Source organism: Oncorhynchus mykiss, chromosome 3 (assembly GCF_013265735.2).
Source record: "Oncorhynchus mykiss isolate Arlee chromosome 3, USDA_OmykA_1.1, whole genome shotgun sequence".
Lineage (NCBI taxonomy): Eukaryota > Metazoa > Chordata > Actinopteri > Salmoniformes > Salmonidae > Oncorhynchus > Oncorhynchus mykiss.
Window position 1 is genome coordinate 43,578,067 of NC_048567.1, and position 27,357 is coordinate 43,605,423.

The 27,357-nt window shown below is 41.6% G+C and overlaps 1 protein-coding gene across 1 annotated transcript in view; it reads right to left on the reverse strand.

The window, feature by feature from the left end:
- LOC110519993 (inactive dipeptidyl peptidase 10-like) overlaps window positions 1-27,357 on the reverse strand; it is a 104,840-nt gene that overhangs the window by 56,736 nt on the left and 20,747 nt on the right. Inside the window, exon 2 of the mRNA XM_021596933.2 lies at window positions 3,880-3,991. Coding sequence (XP_021452608.2) covers window positions 3,880-3,991 — 112 coding nt within the window. The remainder of the gene's footprint in view (window positions 1-3,879; window positions 3,992-27,357) is intronic.

The window sequence follows — 27,357 nt, forward strand, 5'->3', positions numbered from 1 at the left end:
TACCTCTATAAATATTTTATGTCCTGTGGATTCGAGAAGAAACATGACGATTTCAACACGATAGTGAGTGCATTAGCCTTCATTCCTGCACAGAATCCAGCCTAGCTGACACAATTAAATGTTCTCGATTTTTTTGGGCTCTATTTTTCTCTTGATTTAGTCACTGTAAATCTGTCCATCCTACAAGTGTAACAACTCCAATAACCAGTGGTGGGAAAAGTACCCAATTGTCATACCTGAGTAAAAATAAAGATACCTTAATAGAAAATAACTCAAGTAAAAGTGAAAGTCACCCAGTAAAATACTACTTGAGTAAAAGCCTAAGAGTATTTGGTTTAATTAAATTTACTAAAGTATCAAAACTAAATGTAATTGTAAAAATGTACTTTAGTAAAAGTATAAATCATTTCAAATTCCAAACCAGATGGCATAATTGTTAGTCATGTTTTTATTTGGCACACTCCAACATTCAGACATCATTCAGAAACAATGCATTTATGTTTAATGAGTCTGCCAGACGAGAGGTAGTATTTGTATTTATTATGGATCCCCATTAGATGCTGCCAAAGCAGCAGCTACTCTTCCCAGGGTCTTCAGTTTATACAATTTTAAAACATTACAATACATTCACAGATTTCACAACACTGCCCTCAGGCCCCTACTCCACCACTACTACATATCTACAGTACTAAATCCATGTGTATGTATAGTGCATATGTTGTTGTGTGTGTGTGTGTGTGTGTGTGTGTGTGTGTGTGTGTGTGTGTGTGTGTGTGTGTGTGTGTGTGTGTGTGTGTCTGTGCCAATGTTTGTGTTGCTTCACAGTCCCCGCTGTTCCATAAGGTGTTTTTTTTTCTATTTTTTAAAATCAAATTTTACTGCTTGCGTAAGTTATTTGATGTGGAATAGAGTTCCATGTAGTCATGGGTCTATGTAGTACTGTGTGCCTCCCATAGTCTGTTCTGGACTTGGGGACTGTGAAGAGACCTCTTGTGGCATGTCCTGTGGGGTATGCATCGGTGTCCGAGCTGTGTGCCAGTAGTTTAGATAGACAGCTCGGTGCATTCAACATGTCAATACTGCTCATAAATAAAACTAGTGATGAAGTCGATCTCTCCTCCACTTTCAGCCAGGATAGATTGACATGCATATTATTAATATTAGCACTCTGTGTACATCCAAGGGCCAGTCGTGCTGCCCTGTTCTGAGCCAATTGCAATATTCCTTTTTTTGTGGCACCTGGCCACACGACTGAACAGTCGACAAAAGGTGCGACAAAACTAGGGCCTGTAGGACCTGCCTTGTTGATAGTGTTGTTAAGAGGGCAGAGCATCACTTTATTACAGACAGACTTCTCTCTGTCTTAGCAACTACTGCATCAATATGTTTTGACCATGACAGTTTACTATCTATTGTTACTCCAAGCAGTTTAGTCATCTCAACTTGCTCAATTTCCTCATTATTTATTACAAGATTTAGTTGAGGTTTAGGGTTTAGTAAGTGTTTTGTTCCAGATACAATGCGTTTAGTTGTTCCAAATACAATGCTTTAAGTTTTAGAAATATTTAGGGATAACTGGTAGAGATGACCAGGGATGTTTTCTTGATAAGTGCCTGAATTTGACAATTTCTGTCCTGCTAAGCATTCAAAATGTAACGAGTACTTTTGAGTGTCAGGGAAAATGTAAGGCGTAAAATGTCCATCATTTTATTTTGGAATGTAGTGAAGAAAAGGTTGTCAATAATATAAATCCCTGCAACAGATACAATTATATTTTGGCTTATGGCCAGATCCAGGGGCGCAACTTTGACTGGGGACATGTCCTCCAACCACATTCTGAAATTGCATTTTTTGCAATGTGCATTTTTGCAATGTGATACAAAATGAGGCAGCGGTGTGCTTTAGGACCATCAGATTGGTCGGATAGGCTGTTTGTCCGACTGGATAAAAATACATAAATAATCATTTTTATTATTTTAGAACTGGGGCCTCTCCCAAAAATTGTCTAAATTGTCAATGAACTTCAAATTGATAGAGGACCCATAGGATTTAAGCCAGTAGTGTAGCCAGAGGAGACAACTAAAGTGTTCCATTCCGTGACCTATTGTTGGTATAGCCTGTCTATGAAACCTTTGAAGTAATTTTTTAATTGCTACAATTTATGAAGATTTATATTGTTGGTACCATCATGAATGACTACTGTGTGAGCACTCAAGTGCTTCTGCATCACAATAGGGACCTGGTGATCTATGTCACAAACACGGGATCCAGGGAAGCAGTGTGTCTTGCTTCCGGGACCACCACATCCCTAACTATGGACAAGGAGAGGGTCGCTACGAGCCTGATGGACGTCGGAGGGCCCCCGGTGAAGTCAGGGGGCTCAGAGCTGTAAAACGGTTAGAGCCGCAGGTCTGGACGAGAGGGCAGAGGAGGAATACATTGGAATGGTGTAGAGCAAGATGCAGTAGTCCGCCGGTTCTCATTGGTTGGATGTGTTAATACAAGTTATTGTAGTTAAAGTAGTATCATCCATAGCTACCGCATAGGAGACCAATCTCATAGCGCACCCTGGATAATCCCCTTGGTCATTTATGATAGCCTGCTAACGTTAGCTCCAGGAGACGGTAAAATTCAGTCAAACGCGGTGTGTTGAGAACAGCACTAATACTGGGTTCTGAAATAAACAAAATTTGATTCAATCACATGAAGGACAAAACACTCACTTTACAGAAAATGATTAGACTATACTGTACATGTAAATCAGTCCACATAAATTACTGGGTAAACAATATGAAAAGTATTAGACTATACATGTACATCAGCTCAAATAAGTTGCTGGGTAAACAATATGCCAAACAATATGCCAAGGGGTCAAATGCTGTTGGTATTGACCCCACGACTGGTGTCTGGGGTACGTGCTCATTAAGGGCCTGTTTCCCAGGCACAGATTAAACCTATAAAATTGCCAGTGTAGAATTCCCCTACAATAACCCATGTACTGTATAGCCTACAATATGTATTGCATTTTATTCACACTTAATAGACAATTAAGACATTTTAATTTGTTTGGTGACAACAATAACACAGACAAGACCAATTGGAGGCTATAACATGGGACATAACGTTTCAGTAACATCTAGATAAATACATTAGCTATATTGTCACAAGTGGGATATTTCATTTATTTTGTTAGAAATGTAGATCACATGTAGGACTATGTAATTAGATTGTAAGGATGTACGGATAAATATGTATTTAAGCTCTAAATAGTCATCCTCCTAAAACATGCATTGATAATAACCAATGATAGGTTGTGACATCAACCATATACTGTATGAGCATGTAGTGCCTTTTGCTTCCAAAAGAAACACAAGGTTGTCTCCCAAAATGCTTTGGTTCCGACTTCAAGTTGTAGTTTGTGAGGAGCAACTGCCGAAATTATATTCGACTGGAGTTGAAAGTTCATGACCTTTGATCACACGGTTGTGGTAAAGATCATGCAGTTAACAAGTCAGATTGTTTTTTATTACCCAAAATGCAACACACTTTGAAAAGCGGTGACCAACGTTGGTCAAAGTCTTGCCAAAAGTTATCCGCTCGAATGCGCACATTGTCTCTGAAAATGGTAATCATCCCAGAGTATTCCCTCACAATTAAATAACCTCCATTTGCTTAAAAGAAAGGCAATGGAGTGTTGAACTTTTAACTTAAATGAAAGGTGCTAGTTTTAAATTGTAAGACAAAATTCTAAGAAGGTAGCTTGTCGTCTGTTTTTGAAAAGCTGCATTTATTGAGAATGGTGAAAAGTTAGAACCTTTTGAAATGATTTGAATCAGGTTTTGAGATTATATGTAAAAGAAAATAACTCCAGAAATTTACTTTTGGAAAGAAGAACGATGGCCAGTCCAATGAGTGACAGTATGACCATGATGACCAGCAGAGAGATGGCGATACCTTTCCAGTTCCTGTCTGGCCCAAAATCCGGCACATCCTTCAGAGAGAGAGACAGAGATAGAAAGAGGGAGGAAGAGAGAAGAAAAGGTTAATATTCATAACGAATTTGTAGCAAGTTGAAAGTAGAAGTGGAAACAAAAAAGAAACATCTCCCAACCGGACAGTCGGTCCATGACGCTAGAGATGAAGAGGCGAAGCCAGAAGATTTACTCTGCCCAAAATTCAGTCTTTATGAGATAAGCCATTTTTTGCATGGAGGTCTATGAATTGTGTCGAATTACGTGAGACTTATTTGATAAAATAGAAGTTTTAGCAATATTTAGGCTGTTACAAATGTACTGATATAAATGGATGCACATGGCATTCCGGAAAACTTTGAGATTACACTGAACAACAATATAAACACAACATGTAAAGTGTTGGTCCCAGTTCAATGAGCTGAAATAAAAGATCCCAGAAATGTTCTAAACGCTCAAAAAGCTTATTTCTCTGAACTTTTATGAGCATTTTTCCTTTGCCAAGATAATCAATCAATTACATGTATTTATGAAGCCGTTTTTACATCAGCAGATGTCCCAAAGTGCTATACAGAAACCCAGCCTAAAATCCCAAAGAGCAAGCAATGCAAATGTAGAAGCACGGTGGCTAGGAAAAACTCTAGAAAGGCAAGAACCTAGGGAGAAACCTAGAGAAGAACCAGGCTCTGAGGGGTGGCCAGTCCTCTTCTGGCTGTGCCAGCTAGAGATGATAATAGTACATGGCCATTAAGGCCAGGTTGTTCTTCAAGATGTTCAAACGTTCATAGATGACCAGCAGGGTCAATTAATAATCACAGTGATTGTAGATGGTGCAACAGTTCAGCACCTCGGGAGTAAATGTCAGCTGGCTTTCAGAGTTTGAGACAGCAGGAGTGTGTGGGTGGGTGTGTGGGTGTGTGTGAGACAGAGAGAGAGAGAATAGCTGGTCTGGGACAAGATAGCACATCCGGTGAACAGGTCACAGTTCCATAGCCACAAGCAGAACAGTTCAAACTGGAGTAGCAGTGCGACAAGGTAGCACGTCCGAGGAGCAGGTCAAGGTTTCATAGCCACAGGAAAAATAGCAGAAACTGGATCAGCAGCACGACCAGATGGACGGGATGGAGACAGCCAGGAGTTGTCAGGCGAGGTAGTCCTGAGGCAAGGTCCCAGGGCTCAAGCCCTCAGGGAGGGGAGACAGAGAGAGTGCGGAAAATTAGAGGGAGCATACCTAAGATCACACATGACACCAGATAAGACAGGATAATTACACCAGATCGGGCAGAATGACCCTAGCCCCCCGGCACATAGTCTCCAGTATCTATGCTGCAATAGTCTGAGACAGGAGGGGTCGGGGGACAATGTGGCTCTGTCTGATGATACCCCTCGGACAAGGCCGACCATGCAGGACATAAACCCCACCCACGTTGCCAAAGCAAAGCCCCCATACAACTAGAGGGATATCAACAGACCTCCCACCGCACTAGACCGAAGGGGCACAAAACCGGACAGGAAGATCATGTCAGTGACTCAACCCGCTAAAGTCGAGTATATTGGGGAAAAAAGCCTGGCACGACTTGACGTCCCCCTCCTTGGGACAGCAAGAGAGAGCACTAGTAAGCCAGTGACTCAACCCCTGTAATAGGGTCAGAGGCAGAGAATACCAGTGGAGAGAAAGGAGCCAGCCAGGCAGAGACAGCAAGGGCGGTTCATCACTCCAGTGCCTTGCCGTTCACATTAGCACGCCTGGGCCACACTTAATCATAGGATGAATCTTCAGTAAAGACTAAATGGTTGAGAACGAGTCTGCGTTTCTCACATGGATAGGCAGACTATTCCATAAAAATGTAGCTCTATAGGAGAAACCCCTGCCTCCAGCTGCTTGCTTAGAAATTCTAGGGACAATAAGGAGGCCTGCATCTTGTGACCATACCGTACATGTAGGTATGTATTGCAGGACCAAATTGGAGAGAAAGGTAAGAGCAAGTCCATATAATGCTTTGTAGGTTAGCAGTAACATCTTGAAATCAGTCCTAGCCTTATCAGGAGCCAGAGGCTAGAGGCTAGCACTGGAGTAATATGATTGAATTGTTTTGATCTAGTCACGATTCTAGTAGCCGTATTTAGCACTAACTGAAGTTTATTTTGTGTTTTATCCGGGTAGAGTAGAGCATTGTAGTAGTCTAATCTAGAAGTGACCAAAGCATGGATTAGCTGTAGATGTAATCATGTGAACTGCTGATTATATAGTAAATGTTTCACAGTTAGCATACAGTATATTTTATTTTACTGGTGTTCTAAGCAATCTAAAGGTTGATGACGCGATCTCTCTCTCCCCCAATGTGATATTTTTATTTTGTTTCAAAACAATACATTTGGTATAAGCGTTGCTGGCTTCATTAAAAACTGTGACTGGTGGTGTTTGGATGTCCTTGGTCTTGTTTATTTGATCGGGGGCTTATGCATGTAATCAAATCAAATTGTATTTGTGACATGCACCGAATACTTACAAGCCCTTAACCAACAATGCAGTTCAAGAAATAAACTAAATGAACTAAACTAAAAAATGTAATAAAAAGTAACACAATAAAATAACAATAACGAGGCTATATACAGGGGGAAACATGAGGCCAACTTTACCATATAATCCTGAAGGCATACTTACAGTGCCTTGCGAAAGTATTCGGCGCCCTTGAACTTTGCGACCTTTTGCCACATTTCAGGCCTCAAATATAAAGATATAAAACTGTATTTTTTTGTGAAGAATCAACAACAAGTGGGACACAATCATGAAGTGGAACGACATTTATTGGATATTTCAATTTTTTTTAACAAATCAAAAACTGAAAAATTGGGCGTGCAAAATTATTCAGCCCCTTTTCTTTCAGTGCAGCAAACTCTCTCCAGAAGTTCAGTGAGGATCTCTGAATGATCCAATGTTGACCTAAATGACTAATGATGATAAATACAATCCACCTGTGTGTAATCAAGTCTCCGTATAAATGCACCTGCACTGTGATAGTCTCAGAGGTCCGTTAAAAGCGCAGAGAGTATCATGAAGAACAAGGAACACACCAGGCAGGTCCGAGATACTGTTGTGAAGAAGTTTAAAGCCGGATTTGGATACAAAAAGATTTCCCAAGCTTTAAACATCCCAAGGAGCACTGTGCAAGCGTAAATATAGAAATGGAAGGAGTATCAGACCACTGCAAATCTACCAAGACCTGGCCGTCCCTCTAAACTTTCAGCTCATACAAGGAGAAGACTGATCAGAGATGCAGCCAAAAGGCCCATGATCACTCTGGATGAACTGCAGAGATCTACAGCTGAGGTGGGAGACTCTGTCCATAGGACAACAATCAGTCCAATATTGCACAAATCTGGCCTTTATGGAAGAGTGGCAAGAAGAAAGACATTTCTTAAAGATATCCATAAAAAGTGTCGTTTAAAGTTTGCCACAAGCCACCTGGGAGACACACCAAACATGTGGAAGAAGGTGCTCTGGTCAGATGAAACCAAAATTGAACTTTTTGGCAACAATGCAAAACGTTATGTTTGGCGTAAAAGCAACACAGCTCATCACCCTGAACACACCATCCCCACTGTCAAACATGGTGGTGGCAGCATCATGGTTTGGGCCTGCTTTTCTTCAGCAGGGACAGGGAAGATGGTTCAAATTGATGGGAAGATGGATGGAGCCAAATACAGGACCTTTCTGGAAGAAAACCTGATGGAGTCTGCAAAAGACCTGAGACTGGGACGGAGATTTGTCTTCCAACAAGACAATGATCCAAAACATAAAGCAAAATCTACAATGGAATGGTTCAAAAATAAACATATCCAGGTGTTAGAATGGTCAAGTCAAAGTCCAGACCTGAATCCAATCGAGAATCTGTGGAAAGAACTGAAAACTGCTGTTCACAAATGCTCTCCATCCAACCTCACTGAGCTCGAGCTGTTTTGCAAGGAGGAATGGGAAAAAATGCCAGTCTCTCGATGTGCAAAACTGATAGAGACATACCCCAAGCGACTTACAGCTGTAATCGCAGCAAAAGGTGGCGCTACAAAGTATTAACTTAAGGGGGCTGAATAATTTTGCACGCCCAATTTTTCAGTTTTTGATTTGTTAAAAAAGTTGAAATATCCTTTAAATGTCGTTCCACTTCTTGATTGTGTCCCACTTGTTGTTGATTCTTCACAAAAAAATACAGTTTTATATCTTCATGTTTGAAGCCTGAAATGTGGCAAAAGGTCGCAAAGTTCAAGGGGGCCGAATACTTTCGCAAGGCACTGTATATTTCACTGGTCTCCCACAAAGCCAATTTCTCCTTTGGCCGCCTTTCCTTCCAGTTCTCTGCTGCCAATGACTGGAACGAACTGCAAAAGTCTCTGAAGCTGGAGACTCATATCTCCCTCATTAACTTTAAGCATTAGCTGTCAGAGCAGCTTACAGATCATTGCACCTGTACTTAGCCAATCTGTAAATAGCCCACCCAACTACCTCATCCCCATATTGCTTCTTTTTGTTTCTTCTCCTTTGCACTCCAGTATCTTTACTTTCACATTCATCTTCTGCACATCTATCACTCCAGTGTTTATTTGCTAAATTGTAAGTATTTCTCCACTACGGCCTATTTATTGCCTTATCTCCCTAATCTTACTTCATTTGCCCACACTGTATATAGACTTTCCTATTGTGTTATTGACTGTACGTTTGTTTATTCCATGTGTAAATCTGTGTTGTTGTTTGTGTCGCACTGCTTGGCTTTATCTTGCGCAGGTCGCAGTTGTAAATGAGAACTTGTTCTCAACTGGCTTACATGGTTAAATAAAGGTGAACTAAAATTTACAAAACACAATACTACAGGAAAGATGGTTGTTTAATATGAGAGATTCAGTGATGTTAAGATTTTGAAAGTCATGCAGTGTATGCCAAGTTTTAGACAACATGTCACGGTGTGTAGAAGAGATTCCACAATCCAGAATTTTGTCGACAGTGTGAGCAGCCGTATACGTGCTGAAATCTACGCCCATCATGACTTATAGCACCAGCCACTAGGCCAAATGGCATGCAAAGAGTGTGTACCATGAACCCATACTTCTTCTTTAAATTTGTTTTGGTGAATATCAACCAACTGAAAGGTGCATACACCGCCACCTACTGTACTAGAGTGAGGCCTCCCTATTAATCTATTTCTCTTATCAAGCTCTGCTTTTCCACCAACACTACTGGAGTGTGAATTCATTACACTTTGTGACACAAAAAGAGAAGGGCAAAAGAACGGGGAAAGGGAAGAAAAATTGCACTACCAACTAACCTTACACACATTAAAACCCCCATTCCATCACTTTTTTGCACTATTTTGCATTTTGCACTATCTGATCCTACACCAGGCCAGCAGCCAGGAGGATGGGACACTATCATTCAACACACCATGTAACTTCTCTGCATTAAAATCTCATACACCCAAGTACTTCTCTGCAGCTGCCACCAAAACGTCTATTTTCTATGATTTACGTATCATTTCTGCGGTACAGTTAATAACCATGGCTATGAACACTAAGAAGCTGAAAGTACATGTTATTCCTATCACTCTCACCCACAATACTTAAAGTGACAGGTACACTACATTACCAAAAGTATGTGGATACCTGCTCATCAAAAATGTTGTTCCAAAATCATGGGCATTAATATGAAGTTGGTCCCACCTTTGCCGCTACAACAGCCTCCACTCTTCTGGGAAGGCTTTCCACTAGACGTTGGAGCATTGCTGTGGGGACTTGCTTCCATTCAGCCACAAGAGTATTAGTCAGGTTGGGCATTGATGTTGGGCAACTAGGCCTGGTTTGCAATCAGCGTTCCAGTTCATCCCAAAGGTGTTCGATGGAGTTGAGGTAAAGGCTCTGTACAGCCCAGTCAAGTTCTTCAACACCAAACCATTACTTTATGGACCTCGCTTTGTGCACGAGGGCATTGTCATGCTGAAATAGGAAAGGGCCTTCCCCAAACTGTTGCTTCAGCACTCGGCGGTTCCGTTCTGTGAGCTTGTGTGGCCTACCACTTCGCGACTGAGCTGTTGTTGCTCCTAGACGTTTCTAGGAGCAACAGTACTTACATTTCAACAGGACAGCTCTAGCAGAGAAGAAATGTGTTAAACTGACTTGTTGGAAAGGTGGCATCCTATGACGGTGCCATGATGACAGTCACTGAGCTCTTCAGTAAGGCAATTGTACTGCCAAGGTTTGTCTATAGAGATAGCATGGCTGTGTGCTCAATTTTATACACCTGTCAGCAACGGCTGTGGCTGAAATAGCCGAATCCACTACTTTGAAAGGGTGTCCACATACTTTTTTTGTATATATAGTGTAGGTGAGTCTGGGTTTGTACACATGACAAATTGCATCATTTATACAAAACCTGCAGGGGCCATGATCGATATTGAACTAAATCATCTGCAGTTGTCTTTTGACAGAGCAGGTGCGTAATAGGCAGAATCTACCACACACCCAGAGCTGATTAGTGAAGGGGCTCGAGGCAAAAGGCAAAACTGGAGAAACAGGAAAAAGTCTCTGCACACTTCCAGTCAGATGCAACTTTCTTTAATTGTGGCTGAGCTTTCGGTCGGTCGACCTTCATCAGAGCAGGTGCACCATTGCGAAATACCTACTGTTCAGTTAGCCTTGTAACGTCTCCACAATAAATGTGGTACGAAATTAAATAGACTGTAAGGTTATGCATGCATTTCTTGGTAACAAAAAAATAAGAAAAGGAATGTGTACATGTTGAGATTCATGCCATAATTTGTATGCAACCGAGATTACATTTTGTTGATTGGTCAAAATGATACACTATTAATATGAAGTATGCCGACACCCCTTCAAATTAGTGGATTTGGCTATTTCAGCCACACCCTTTGCTGTAGGTGTATAAAAAACCAGGACACAGCTATGCAATCTCCATAGACAAACATTACTGAAGAGCTGAGTGACTTTCAACATGGCACCGTCATAGCATGCCACATTTCTAACAAGTCAGTTTGTCACATTTCTGCTGGATCTGTCCCGGTCAACGCAATGTCAAGCATTGACTGGAGTGGAGTGTAAAGATCGCCTCCATTGTGGAAACACGTTCTCTGGGGTGATGAATTAGGCTTCACCATCTGGCAGTCCATCGGACTAATCTGGGTTTTAGTGGATGCCAGGAGAACGCTACCTGCCCCAACGCATAGCGCAGACTTTAAAGTTTGGTGGAGGAAGAATAATGGTCTGGGGAGGTTTTTCATGTTTCAGGCTAGGCCCTTTAGTTCCAGTGAAGGGAAATCTTAATGTCACAGCATACACTGATATTCTAGATGATTCTGTGCTTCCAACTTTGTGGCAACAGTTTGGAGAAGGCCCTTTCCTGTTTCAGCATGACAATGGCCCCGTGCACAAAGCAAGGTCCATACAGAAATGATCGGTGTGGAAGAACTTGACTGGCCTGCACAGAGCCCTGAGCTCAACCCTATCAAACACCTTTGGCATGAATTGGAATGCCTACTGCAAACCAGGCCTAATTGCCCAACAGCAGTGCCCGACCTCACAAATGTTCTTGTGGCTGAATGGAAGCAAGTCCCCGCAGCAATGTTCCATCGTCTAGTGGAAAGCCTTCCTAGAAGAGTGGAGGCTGTTATAACAGCATAGGGGAGACCAACTCCATATCAATGCCCATGATTGTGGAATTAGATTTTTGACAAGCAGGTGTATGCATACTTTTGGTCATGTAGTGTATTTGATTCAAAGCTTTCACTATCCCAGAAATAACATACAGTATCACCATGAAGGTTAAAGAGACAGGACATGCTATGACAGGCTAGGTAAACAACAGTAATACTCAGGCAGTAATTGAGGAAAGAAGACAGAGGATTTTTAGGTGAAACCTTAATCACTTTGAGGGGAGAAATGTAATCTCCTTATCCTATTGTCTACACCCACTAAGCTGTTTGCCCTTGCTCCTTAATGCAAGGGTATGAAAGAAGAGAGCAAGAGAGAGAGAAAGTAAAGTGTGTGCGCACATTTGGGTATCTTCTCCTGGTCTTCTGTGCCTGATAAAAAGGTTAAAGTGTCCCTTTTTTGCTGCTGCCCGCAGTACACTGCTGTCACATTGAGGAATGACTCTCTGTCTCCCAGAACCATTATGCCAAGCCCTGCTCTCTGTGTTTGTCAGCACTGGGCTGGAGGGCTCCTTGCATAGAGGGCAATTTTAATTCACGCTAAACATAGCATAATAGGGCTATTTAACAGAATGTGCTAGCAGGAATGTTCAGGAAATAAAATCTTAACAGGTGTGTGATAAGGACATGCTTGCAACGATGAAGTCTGTAACCGTTTTATGACTCCCGTTGCCTCTTACGGTACACTATTTTTCAAAAACTGTATCAGATTGAACCATTATAAAAAGAATATTAGCTAGATAGATCCAGATTGGATATTTATTGTCATACAGCAGCAGAGACCATAAACAAAATACGATACAAAAAAATGCCATTATTTCTCAGGGCTCTATTTGAACAAATCTAATGCAATGGTAAATATAAGCGCAGGCGGTAGGTAGCACATCTGAAGGATATCAAGGATCTGGAAATATTATGTATGGAGGAATGGTCTGAGATCCCTCCCAATGTGTTCTCATACCTCATAAAAACATTTCAGAAAAAAGTCTCAAGGCATTATTCTCACAAGGGGAGGGTGCTGGAGTATTGAAAACAGTGGTGCCAAACATTTTGTAGTGCATCGACAGATGGAAAATCCAGACCATCCAAATAAAGTGTGATCAGATCTCTTACTCTGAGCAATTATATGAGTATAAAATAAATTGGATTATTATACAAAACATTAGGAACACCTTTCCTTACTGTTGGTCATACTGTTGCATATCTACTGTAACTGTACAGGGGTGAATATTTTGTGGGGACTTAGGTGGATGTATATGTAGGTAGATGGTGAGTATGTGGAATGCATAATGCTAATAAATATCCCAGGGGGTAAATTTGAATGATAATAAATCAAACCGCTTGACATTTCCGTCATATAAAAGCAGAGACGAATGCTGTGTGCCAATAGATATTCAGTACATCACATATTCAACAGAATGGGGACTGCAGGAGGATATGTCTTCAGTTTTTGAGATGATTGGTCCCTGGAGAGGGAAGAGCTAGATTTTACATATTGTGTATATTTATTTATTCTGAACACATTTCTGTTATGTTGGCAGTGTCAATTCTTGCTCATAAAAAAAAATACAAACTTTTGAGTTCGCTAGCTGGACATGCAAACACCGCCAATGTGTACCATCTCTGCTAATCACGTCTGCCAATCACGCTCTGAGTAGCTAAGTGAGTAAACACAGCTGGTGACTGCTCGAAGGAGATCTCTGTCCGACAAACTGCTATCAGGTAAAGTGTTATACCATCAATGCAAGCTGTAAAATGACTATCAACTTAGGATGCTTCAACATTGATTAAGTAGCTAGATAGTTGGCTACAATAAGTAGACCTGTTGCTAGCTAGCAGGAGCAGATTGCTTTATAACTAGCATGTCATATAGGTACAGGGAGCTTTAGCTATCAGTCTATTCCAAGAAACTGTTTAAGAATGCAAAAAGCTATAGAACAAGTAGTGTAAAGCTAACACAATACAGTCATCATGGCAGGACCCATTAATTTCATTCATACTGACACATCCCTGTCAATAGTTGAAGTAGGATGATTGCAGAGAACTCTGCTTCTATCCTAGTAGCCTAGTTATGTTGTCATTATTTAGACTGCCAGGATGTTTCTTTCTAGCTCATAAACTACAATCCTTTGCTGTTAAACTATTTTTTATTCATTGTTGTGTCTCACTTTTGTCTCCCATTATATATTCAGCTCTCCATGTGTCCTGCTACCAGAGATATAAACCAAGTGCTATTCACCAAGCATGAATTGATTCACTCACCTGTGAGGAGAGTACAGGTCAGCGTTCAACACCATAGTCCCCTCCAAGATCGTCACCAAGCTCGGGAACCCTGGGACTGAATAGCTCCCTCTACAACTGGATCATGGACTTTCTGACGGGCCGGCCCCAGGTGGTGTGGGTGGGCAACAACACCTCCACTACACTGACCCTCAACACCAGTGCGTAGTCCTTTCCTGTACTCCCTGTCACCCACGACTGTGTGGCCACGCATGACATCAGAGTTTTCTGATGACACGACGGTGGTAGGCTTGATCACTGACGGTGATAAGGCAGCATACAGGGAGGAGGTCAGAGGCGTGGCATTGTGGTGACAGAACAACAACCTCTCCCTCAATGCCAGTAAGACCAAGGAGCTGATCGTAGACTACAGGAGAAAGATGGAACAGCACGCCCCCATCCACATCGACGAGGCTGTAACGGAGCGGGTCAAGAGCTTCAAGTTCCTTGGCATCTACAGCACTAAGGACTTAACATGGTCCTTATATGGGCTGTTGCGGTGACCATATTACCACCACACCAACGGTCACGAGTCATGAAGGCAGTAAAATTCCACATGACCGTCTAGTCATGGTAATTGGGCTTCTCCAAGCCCTTATGCTGCTGATGGTCATTAGTAGCCTGCCAAACTTCCTAACTGCCTGGTACTCAGCACTATATTGTCCCTCTAATCACTCTGACATTAATGCAAATATATTCGAAAATCAAACACTTGACGGCCCATGAGCTCATGTTGCACAACATTTCAATAGGCTATGCAATTGCAAGAGAAAACAGACTGAAAAGAGGAGGATCAGCTTTCTATAGGCTAGGCCTACTATATTTATTTTTCAACTTTCCTAATATTAAGCACATTGCTTATATTTACAGCAGGAGTATAGCCTACCTGGCTGGCATGAAAATAAACCACTGGGAAAAACGTCCTCCATTAGCTATTTAAGTGCATAGATGACATGTATTTTTTGTGCGCAATACTGGTCCAATCAAAATCAAAACACATTTCACACATATATTATTTAGTACAGTATACGTAAGGCAAGATTCAATTGTCTGATGGGTGACAATATTAGCTTATCACTTGTGAATTATATATTATCACTTGAATGATGTCCAGCATAAGAAGCAATTACTTTTTTTTGCAACTTTTTCTAATCATAGTCACACACCTCATGTAGCCTAGCCCGTAGGCCTATATGTTTTAATGAGGTTTGTATTACAACTAAAGTTGCCAAATAAATACTTAAAATTAAGCACATTACTACGCTTTACAAAGGGTGTAGAGCCTAACTGACATACATAAGAGGCATGTGAGTTTCAAGTTTGGGGAGGATCATTTCCACCATAAAAATGCACCTTTGTAATGAAAGCAATACATGCACAATCGCATTTGTGGTCACTTTTGATGATGGTGTTTTCCCGCTAATGGAACATTTGTGCTTAAAGCCTACTACAGTGTGCACATTGCTGTGCTTATAATGTGAGGAAATAGCCTAATAGTTTATCAACATTTTAATCTAAAAGCTCTGATCTGTTGCGTCAGCCTCATTGCATAAAAACGTGTTTTTTGATGCTCGTGATAGTATTAATTTGGGATCTATCGCATCCAACAACCGTCCCAGACTATGTTTGGAATATTTGTTTCCTCACACAGAATAGAATCAGTCAACTTTTGTACTATGGGGGATAGTAGATTGACATAGACTTGTACTTTTGTTGTTCGTTAGGCCTAAACATCTTGTTGGCTGACGAAAAGTAAATGTGAACAGTTCTTCCAATATCTTCAATATGCACCTCGGAATTGGATAAGGACGGGAATAGTTGCGTCCCCGATGTGTCGGTCTTCAAATCAAATCAAACTTTATTTATCACATGCGCCAAATACAACAAGTGTAGACCTTACCGTGAAATTCTTACTTTACAAGCCCTTAACCAACAGTGCAGTTCAAGAAGAGTTAAGAAAATGATGACCAAATAAACTAAAGTAAAAAATTATAAAAAGTAACACAATAACATAACAATAACGAGGCTATATACAGGGGGCACTGGTACCGAGTCAGTGTGCGGGGGTACAGGTTAGAAGTCATTTGTACATGTAGGTAGGGGTGAAGTGACTATGCACAGATAATAAACAGTGAGTAGCCTGTGAGAAAGACCGATCACATGATGGAGAGCCATGTGAGTGAGATGAGTGAGATGAGAGGTGCTTCAGAGCAGGCAGCATTTAGGGAGAAGGGCTGCAAAAGGCATGGATTTTTTGGGGGTGCATTATGGCCACACAAAGGGGATGCAGCCGGGAAATATGAGGCATTATCAAGTGCTTCCCCAAAAAAAACAAAGCAGAGCTCATGCCTTTCATCATTAGAGTTGCATCATGAAGCCTTACAATGAATTAAAAATCAAAGCATATAGCCCAACGTTTGTAGAACAAATACAGTTACATTAATAACTCTAAATTAAGCATAAATGAGTGCTTATTTCTTTGTTAGCCGCTCAACATGGATTACGTGGATTTATTTGACATTTTAAAATGTCGATTTTCCAAAGCTTTATGTGTGGAAGCAAGGAGATGCTAAATGTGTTTCTGTTAATTAACGGTTAACCTCTACGGGACCGGGACGGTTGAGCTAACGAGCGCTAATGTTATTAGCATGACAGTTGTAAGTAACAGCAAACTTTCCAGGACATGGACATGTCCTATATGGGCAGAAAGCTTAAATTCTTGTTAATCTAACTGCACTGTCCAATTTAAAGTTGCTATTACAGTGAAAAAATACCATGCTATTGTTTGAGGAGTGCACAACAACAAAAAACTTATCACGGCAACTGGTTTGATACATTCACCTATGAAGGTAAATAATGTACTTACATTCAGTAATCTTGCTCGATTTGTCATCCTGAGAGTCCAAGACATAAAATGTAGCATAGTTTTCTTTGATGAAATCCATTTATAGGAACTGGGTTCTACAGTTTGAACCTCTGCTGTCTCTGGCTCCACACCTATCCCTCCTGGCCATCTAGATGTGTGAAAGTTAGTGTATAAGCTCATGAAGCACCATGTATGACCTTCCTGGGAGTGTGTAAACTATAATTTTGTATTACTATATAATTTTTGTATGTTCTCTATAGTTATGTACTTGAAAATGTATCAATTGACCAATTTGACACATTTGGGCAGACTTGATTGAAATGCTCCACTGGATCAATCTGAAACTTTCACACACACTGCTGCCATCTGGTGGCCAAAATCTAAATTGAGCCTAAACAGCAATATTATAGTATGGCCTTTCTCTTGCATTTCAAAGATTATGAAAAAAATAATAATTAGAAAACGCATGTTTTTCTGTTAGTATTATATTTGACCAGATGTAAGGTGTTATATTATCCTACATTCATTTCACATTTCCACAAACTCCAAAGTGTTTCCTTTCAAACGGTATCAAGAATATGCATATTCTCCTTGCTTCAGGTCCTGAGCTACAGGCAGTTAGATTTGGGTATGTCATTTTAGGTGAACATTTTTTTTTTAAAAGGGTACGATCCCAAAGAGGTTTTAATTACCGTGAGACCGACAATTATTTGCTTGACAATCACCAGCTGATGAAATTTCGTGACTGCCACAGCCCTAATCCACAAACACCGGTACAGTCGTGGAGAGGACATGACAGCACCTATTCCCCCTCAGGAGGCCGAAAAGATTTGGCATGGGCTATCGGATCCTCAAAAAGTTCTACAGCTGCACCAACGAAAAAATCTTGACTGGCTGCATCACTGCTTCGCATGGCAAATGCACCGCCGTCGACCGCAAAGCGCTACAAAGGGTGGTGCACTGGGGCTGAGCTTCCTGCCATACAGGACCTCTATTTCAGGCAGTGTCAGAGGAAGGCCGAAAAAAAAGAGACTTCAACCACCCAAGCCATAGACTGTTCACAAGTCTGGCAAACGGTACCAGAGCATCGGTTCTTGCCCCAACAGGCTCAGAGACACCTTCTACCTCAAAGCCATAAGATTGCTGAATAGTTAATTAAATGGTTACACAGACTATCTGCATTGACCCTATCTTGCACTGACTATGTACATTCACATTCACTACATGCAGTGCATTCGGGAAATATTGAGACCTCTTCACTTTTTCAACATTTTGTTACATTACAGCCTTACTCAAAAATTGATAAAAGTATTTTGTTCCCTCATCAATCTACACACACAATACCCCATAATGACAAAGCAAAAAAACTTTTTTGCAAATGTATTAAAAATAAAATACCTTATTTACATAAGTATTCAGACCCTTTGCTATGAGACTTGAAGCTCAGGTGCATCCTGTTTCCATTGATCATCCTTGAGATGTTTCTACAACTTGATTGGAGTCCACCTGTGGTAAATGCAATTTATTTGATATGATTTGGAAAGGCACACACCTCTCTGTATAAGGTTCCACAGTTGACAGTGCAAAACCAAGCCATGAGGTCAAAGGAATTGTCCGTAGAGCTCCGAGACAGGATTGTGTCGAGGCACAGATCTGGGGAGAGGTACCATAACATTTCTGCTACATTGAAGGTCCCCAAGAACACAGTGGCCTCCATCATTCTTAAATGGAAGAAGTTTGTAACCACCAATACTTTTCCTAGGACTGGCTGCCCGGCCAAACAGAGCAATCAGGGGAGAAGGGCCTTGGTCAGGGCCAGGGGACCAAGAACCCGATGGTGATTCTGACAGAGCTCCAGAGTTCCTTAGTGGAGATGGGAGAACCTTCCAGAAGGACAACCATCTATAACGTACTCCACCAATCACGCATTTATGGTAGAGTGGCCAGACAGAAGCCACTCTTCAGTAAAAGGCATATGACAGCCCGCTTGGAGTTTGCCAAAAGGCACCTAAAATACTCTCAGATCATGAGAAACAAGATTCTCTGGTCTGATGAAACAAAGATTGATCTCTTTGGCCTGAATGCCAAGGCTCACGTCGGGCAGAAGCCTGGCACCATCCCTACAGTAAAGCATGGTGTTGTCTGCATCATGCTGTGTGGATGTTTTTCAGCGGCAGGGACTGGGAGACCAGTCAGGATGGAGGGAAAGATGAACGTAGCAAAGTACAGAGAGACACTTGATAAAAACCTGCTCCAGAGCGCTCAGGACCTCAGACTTGGGCAAATGTTCACATTCGAACAGGACAACGCCCTAAGCACACTACCAAGACAATGGAGGAGTGGCTTCTGGACAAGTCTCTGAATGTCCTTGAGTGGTCCAGCCAGAGCCCGGACTTGAACCCGATCTAACATCCCTGGAGAGAACTGAAAATAGTTGTGCAGCTACGATCCCCATCCAAACTGACAATGCTTGAGAAGATCTTCAGATAAGAATGGGAGACACTCCTCAAATACAGGTGTACCAAGCATGTAGTGTCATACCCAAGAAGACTCAAGGCTGTAATCACTGCCAAAGGTGCTTCAACAAAGTACTGAGCAAATGTGCTTTTTCAGTTGTTTTTGCTTTGACATTATGGGTATTCTGCGTAGATTGATGAGGGGAAAAAACAATCCATTTTAGAATAAGGCTGTAACATAACAAAATGCGGAAAAAGTCAAAGGGTCTGAATTCTTTCCAAATGCACTGTACACACACACACACACACACACACACACACACACACAACCATAAACTGCTGCTAAACTGTTATTTAATCTTACTCTTATTATGATCTATTATGATACCTACTCTGCCTTTATGTACATACCTAGCTCAAATACCTCATAACCCTGCACATTGATCATCAGGTACTGGTACTCCCTGTTTATAGCTTAATTCTTGTGTATTTTATTCCTCGTGTTAGTATTTTTTTATTTTTTTATTTTTAAATCTGCATCATTGGGAAGGGCTTTTAACCAAGCAAATGCACCCGTTGTATTCAGCACATGTGATGAATAACATTTGATTTGATTTTGATGAACTCATGGATGCCATTTTAATGACTTTGCATCCAGTATGAAGAAAGTTAGACTTCCAGTCATTACGCTAACACTAGTTAGCGAATGTCTTAATGCTAGTTGGCAAATTCCTTCAAATTGAACGCAGGGACATAAAAATGGTATCGACAAAATCCCAAACTATCCCTTTAATTAAACCACCTCAATTTATTCACATTTACTGAATATTAACTACATGAAATTCCAACATTCATTTCCCAACTGCTTTTTCTATAATCCTGCAGGTTTTCACCATTCTCAATGAGATCCAAACGTATTTCTCAATGCATCAAACATTATGCATGCACCATGTTGTTTGGCCGCTCCTAACACCTGGGATCTCACAGTCTGGTTTAGAATCTTATTGTGGAGCACATTGTACAAATTTAACCCAACAGTTTTTTGGAGAAGATTGTATTGCAAGTTTGAATATACTGTATGTGTAGGCTATGCCATATGTGTTATCTAGTGTGCATGTACTGTAGCTGTGCTGTAGTTTTAAACCTTCATTTTTTTAGCATACATGACACACATCTTTCTATCTCCATGATTTTATTTAGGTTTCCATGCAACTATGATTTAATGGTATTTCATCCTGCAAATAGCTAGTTACTTCAAATTAGACATACAGTATAATCATGAAATAGTTTAATTCACTGGCAGAGATTAATGAAACGCACACAAATAAAATTGATCAAGATTTGTTCATGTTGAACATGAGTAAAGGTATTGTTTATTGTGGTCACTGAATAGCTAGCAGGCAAATTGACACAGTAGCATTAGCTAGCTAGGCTAGTCAGCTTTCAGAAAATTGGCTAAATGGTCTACAGAGTTACCTCTTCAAGACAGTTCTAATTGCATGCTGCATATCTCAAGTGCCCTCAAACAGATATGGATCTTATTTTAGTCTTTTAGATTTAATCCTCTTCATCACACACAGCAGCTCACGACTTTATTTCAGCCTGTGTTTACATCGTAGAGAAGTAGGCCATTTGGCTGACTTCTTCACGACGTGTATGTATAGGAGTTCTGATTGGTTCTAAGTTTAGCAGTTCTGCAAAGTTGTCTGAGCAGACAGAGCAGACAGAGAATAAACTTTTTCTGAGAAAATGTAAAGAACAAGCCCGGCACATTGTTAAAGTGCCCAATTCATCGCTGTATTGACAACATTTCAATCCGAAATGGATCTTTGTTAGGTCAAAAAAAAAACAGTGCTCACGTCCCAAAAAATATTCACATTTCACCTCACATGACCATTATGCATGTGGCGCATGGTGGGTGCCAAAACAGTTTGTGTAGCTATAATAATTTGATATCAATGAGATGGGCACATGTAGCAGTTAAATAAAATAATATACAGCGCCAGTCAGAAGTTTGGACACACCTACTCATTCAAGGATTTTTCTTTTTTAAAACTATTTTGTACATTGTACAATAATAGTGAAGACATCAAGACTATGAAATAACACATATGGAATAACATAATTACCCAAAAAGTATTTAAAAAATACATTTCATATTTGAGATTCTTCAAAGTAGCCACCCCTTTCCTTGATGACAGCTTTACACACTCTTGGCATTCTCTCAACCAGCTTCAACTGGAATGCTTTTCCAACAGTCTTGAAGGAGTTCCCAGATATGCTGAGCACTTGTTGGCTTATTGGTATCCTTTAGTAGCGGTATCTTTACAGCACATTCGACCATGAAGGCCTGATTCACACAGTCTCTTCTGAACAGTTGAGATGTGTCTGTTACTTGAAATCTGTGAAGCATGTATTTGGGCTGCAATTTCTGAGGCTGGTAACTATAATGAACTTATCCTCTGCAGCAGAGGTAACTCTAGGTCTTCCTTTCCTCTGTCGGTCAGTTTCTTCATAGCGCTTGATGGTTTTGCTAATCTGAAAACAAGACTCCCTAAATTCAATCAGCATATCGATTATGCAACCAGGGCTGGTAAAACCCCATTTTGTTGCTACCTGCCTATAGACAGAGACTAAAACAGGAAGCTCCCGTGCTCAGGTCTGTTCAGCGCTGGTCTGACCAATCTGATTCCACACTTGAAGAGTGCTTCGATCACATGGATTGGGATATGTTCCGAACTGCGTCAAACAATAACATTGACGAATACGCTGAATCGGTGAGCGAGTTAATTAGCAAGTGCATCAGCGATGTCATACCCACAGCAACTATTAAAATATTCCTAAACCAGAAACCATGGATTGATGGCGCAAACCAATGCTTTTAAACAGGGCAAGGTGACCCGAAACATGACCGAATACAAACAGTGTAGCTATTCCCTCCACAAGGCAATCAAACAAGCTAAGCATCAGTATAGAGACAAAGTATAGTCACAATTCAACAGCTCAGACAAGAGGTATGTGGCAGTGTCTACAGTCAATCACGGAATACAAAAAGAAAACCAGCCCCGTCGCGGACCAGGATGTCTTGCTCCCAGACAGACTAAACAACTTCATTGCTCGCTTTGAGGACAATACAGTGCCACTGACACAGCCCGCTACCAAAACCTGTGGACTCTCCTTCACTGCAGCCGATGTGAGTAAAACATTTAAACGTGTTAACCCTCGCAAGGCTGCAGGCTCAGAAGACATCCCCAGCCCCGTCCTCAGAGCATGCGCAGACCAGCTGGCTGGTGTGTTTACGGACATATTCAATCCATCCTTATCCCAGTCTGCTGTTCCCACATGCTTCAAGAGGGCCACCATTGTTCCTGTTCCCTAGAAAGCTAAAGTAACTGAGCTAAACGACTAGCACTCACTTCTATCATCATGAAGTGCTTTGAGAGACTAGTCAAGGACCATATCACCTCCACCCTACCTGACACCCTAGACCCAATTCAATTTGCTTACCGCCCCAATAGGTCTACAGACGACGCAATTGCAACCACACTGCCCTAACCCATCTGGACGAGAGGAATACCTATATGAGAATGCTGTTCATCGACTACAGCTCAGCATTTAACACCATGGTACCCTCCAAACTCATCATCAAGCTCGAGACCCTGGGAACTGGGTACAGGACTTCCAGAATGGCAGCCCCCAGGTGGTGAGGGTAGGTAACAACATCTCCACCCCGCTGATCCTCAACACTGGGGCCCCACAAGGGTGCGTTCTGAGCCCTCTCCTGTACTCCCTGTTCACCCACAACTGCGTGGCCATGCACGCCTCCAACTCAATCATCAAGTTTGCAGACGACACTACAGTGGTAGGCATGATTACCAACAACGACGAGACGGCCTACAGGGAGGAGGTGAGGGCCCTCGGAGTGTGGTGTCAGGAAAATAACCTCACACTCAACGTCAACAAAACAAAGTAGATGATCGTGGACTTCAGCAAACAGCAGAAGGAGCACCCCCCTATCCACATTGACGGGACAGTAGTGGAGAGGGTAGTAAGTTTTAAGTTCCTTGGCGTACACATCCCAGACAAACTGAATTGGTCCACCCACACAGACAGCATCGTGAAGAAGGCGCAGCAGCACCTCTTCAACCTCAGGAGGCTGAAGGAATTCGGCTTGTCACCAAAAACACTCACAAACTTCTACAGATGCACAATCGAGAGCATCCTGTCGGGCTGTATCACCGCCTGGTACGGCAACTGCTCCGCCCACAACCGTAAGGCTCTCCAGAGGGTAGTGAGGTCTGCACAACGCATCACCGGGGGCAAACTACCTGCCCTCCAGGACACCTACACCACCCGATGTCACAGAAAGTCCATAAAGATCATCAAGGACAACAACCACCCGAGCCACTGCCTGTTCACCTCGCTATCATCCAGATGGCAAGGTCAGTACAGGTGCATCAAAGCAGGGACTGAGAGGCTGAAAAACAGCCTCTTTCTCAAGGCCATCAGACTGTTAAACAGCCATCACTAACATAGAGTGGCTGCTGCCAACATACTGACTCATCTCTAGCCACTTTAATAATGAAAAATGTATGTAATAAATGTATCACTAGCCACTTTATACAATGGCACTTTATATAATGTTTACATATCCTACATTACTCATCTCATATGTATATACTGTATTCTATACCATCTACTGCATCTTGCCTATGCCGTTCTGCCATCGCTTATACATATATTTTTATGTACATATTCTTATTAATTCCTTTACACGTGTGTAAAAGGTAGTTGTGACATTTTTAGGTTAGATTACTTGTTAGATATTACTGCATGGTTGGAACTAGAAGCACAAGCATTTCGCTACACTCGCATTAACATCTGCTAACCATGTGTATGTGACAAATACAATTTGATTTGATTTGACATAGTATGTGTTTACCATAGACGGTAATGTGAAGAACATAACCTTCACCAAAGTCAAATTAGGATATAATGTTAGGCGAACAAGACAGTGTCCAAGTTCTAAAATTCTCCGGTAGAATGCCCTCCTTTTATTTTGTCACACCCGTAAGCTATTTTCTGTAATTGGCTCGGCTTAAATTGTAAATAATGATCTTGTTGTGAGTTTATTTTCCTGTAATAATGAAGACAAATGAGCTAAAGTGAAGAGGTTGTCGGCTATATGATATGGTCATTATTTGAACTGTCTAGCCAGCTCAAAACATTGTTTAGACAGTTGCTTTAAGTTGCCTGGTTTGCTAGCTTGACAGATACTAAATTCATTTTTAAACGGGTGGGTTAATTGGTGTTAAAATTCACTAGTTATGCTATTTTGGACCAACTGTCTGTTGATGTCATGCAGCCTGACTTTTTTGTGTTTATACTTTTTCATAACGACAACGACAAGTTTGATATCGGACGACAATAGCATGTTCATGATGTCTCTGCGGCAACTGTTGATAAATGTAGTATAAACCAGCCTTTAGTCTTGAATCTTTGCTTGTTTGGTACATGGCCTCACATGTGAATCCTTAAAGAGATAGGTGGGGCTAAAGGCTTAAGAGGCTGTGAACGATGCAGAGTGGGTGTAGACAAAGAAGAGCTCTCCAGTAAGTTTACCGAAACATTCAAGTGCCATTTTTTCAAAAGCGTTGTTACAAGTTTGTCAACTTTCAAAGCAGAATTACTTGTCCTTTGTTCCGCAACTGTAGTGTATGATATTCAATTTTCTAGCTCTGAGTCCAATTCAAATGTTGCTACATAAGACCGAATCGAGCCGGTCTGTCACATTTGTTTGTAACATTACACTGGGTACATTGGCCACATCTTTAATTACCATCCGGTACATTGTCTAGGAAAGGTAGTACTGCACGTGGCACTGGTGGAAGATCAGACCTCATCACCATTTGACTGATGTCGGGGGCACGTCTGAAGACTACCCGTGGGGGTTCTTAAACGTATATGTTGTTATATAGTTGTTGATCAGTGCTCAAGATGTGCCAGTGTTTTTTAATGACGTGGTCAAACTGTTTACCAAGTGGGGAGTACTGAAGGAAGCATTGAACGCGTTGGTCAGGAGGGCGGAGTGGTTTGGGCGTGAAGCTGTCATCCTGAGTCATATTTTTATAACGATCCCTTGCGTCATGCAGCCATTCCCCTGGGTAACCCCGCTGTCTGAAACATCCAGATAGTCGGCTTGATTGTCATAGTCACTCTGTGTACTACAAATCCTGCATTTGCGACTGTATTGGCTGATGGGGAGGCTCTTATTTAGGGGTGTAGTGTGGAAGCTGTACTTCAGCTTCCTGTATAGCTCCATGCTAAAGCCACCCCCCTCCCTCTTAATCAAAATGTCAAGAAAACTTGTTTCATGCGCCTCAAAGGTGAGGGTGAATTTCAAATGTTCCTTGCTTGTATTGATGAAGGAGTGGAATCGATGAAGTTCCTCTGCTGTGCCCTGGAATAGAAGGAATGCCTCATCAATGAAGTGTTTCCAGAGCCTGATATGGCGCAAGAATCGATTGTTAGGGCTGAAAATCACATTCTTCTCAAACAACCCCACATACAGATTGGCATAATTCTGTGCCATTTTACTACCTATAGCAGATCCCTTCTGATGAATGAACACGTCATTTTCAGTAAATTATGTAACAGTGTGATAAATCATAAAAAGGTTTCCTGATTTAACTCCTTCTAAGTCTCCCACGTCACACTCTAATGGCCATCTATATAATCATCCCCAAACTTGGCCAATTACTCTTAGTCTCTCTGCTGTGATGAGTCATTCTGGCACAACATGGCTGTCGCTCACCGCCCAGGTGCATGCTTCACATTAGTGATAGATGGAGATAGTTTAAAGCAATTTGGATCAAACGGCGGTAAGACTAAGTGAAAAGCAAACGAGTGTAGAGGTTAAGAGTGCTGGGCCAGTAATTGAAACCTTGCTGGTTCGAATCCCCAAGCCGACTAGGTGAAAAATCTGTTGATGTGCCCTTGAGCAATGCACTTAACACCAGTTGCTCAGGACAGGAGCTACTGCTAAATAACTAAAATGTAAAAAATATATAATTATATCACATATTTTAGATAGTGTAAATGTATTAGAAAAATGTCACAATGTTAAACTGATCTATTAGAGTGAAACTGAATTTTGATAAACGTTCATGTTCACCTCAACCTGCAGCTGTAGCAGCCTGTTATACCACACTGACTGCTGAGACGTGAACCGATGCCTGCTGAGTTTCCCTGGTCCCCTTCCTAACCCCCTCAATTTAATTCTGGCAGTTACTTCACAGGCAAAAGCCTGGCTACAGAAATGTTTGAAAGCAGTCATGTCAGCTAGGACTAATAACTGGTGTTACATCGATTGACCCAGACCCATAGATACGTAAGTATGGCTCTGGAGTGACTCAATAGAAAAGTCCAAAGTTTTTCCTCTTGCAGTAGCAGTAATAAGCATTGTGAAGACAATGACAGAAGAACCTAGCAGTGGCAGATAAGCCAAGCAGGCATGTATCGTATTAGCGCCGGTAGCTGTGTGCATGGTTGATGCGCTACTGGCTCACCGTACATTCTGAGGCCTTATCGTAGAGGTGCAGCTTGTGTCTTCTGTAATAAAACGGGTGGCTATGACAACTATGGCAGGAGGGTGAAACCAACCTGCGCAACAGCATGGGGAGAACAGAGATGAGCCATGGAGTGTTACTTTCAAAACTATCCCAAATGGCTTTGGGTGTTCCATGGACCTATTACTTTCAGCCCACTCAGAATTGACATAGTATGTTATATTTTTGCCTGCTTTAACTGTATCTGTTTGAACAATGTCTTCATGCCCTCACAATAGCTTCTTTGCCATCCCTTCTTGCATGTGTCAGAGGATGCAGATTTGGAGAACATACATTTCTAAAGAAAACAGTTCCCCTCGTGATTTGTCGGTCAATTTGCAGACTTTGCAAACAGTGGCAATTTCCTGGCTTCAAGGGGAAATGTTTGTGAAACTCCATTATTTGAACACGGGGCCTTTGGGAGAATATTGCATACAGCACAGTGTATCTGAGATACAGTTGGGA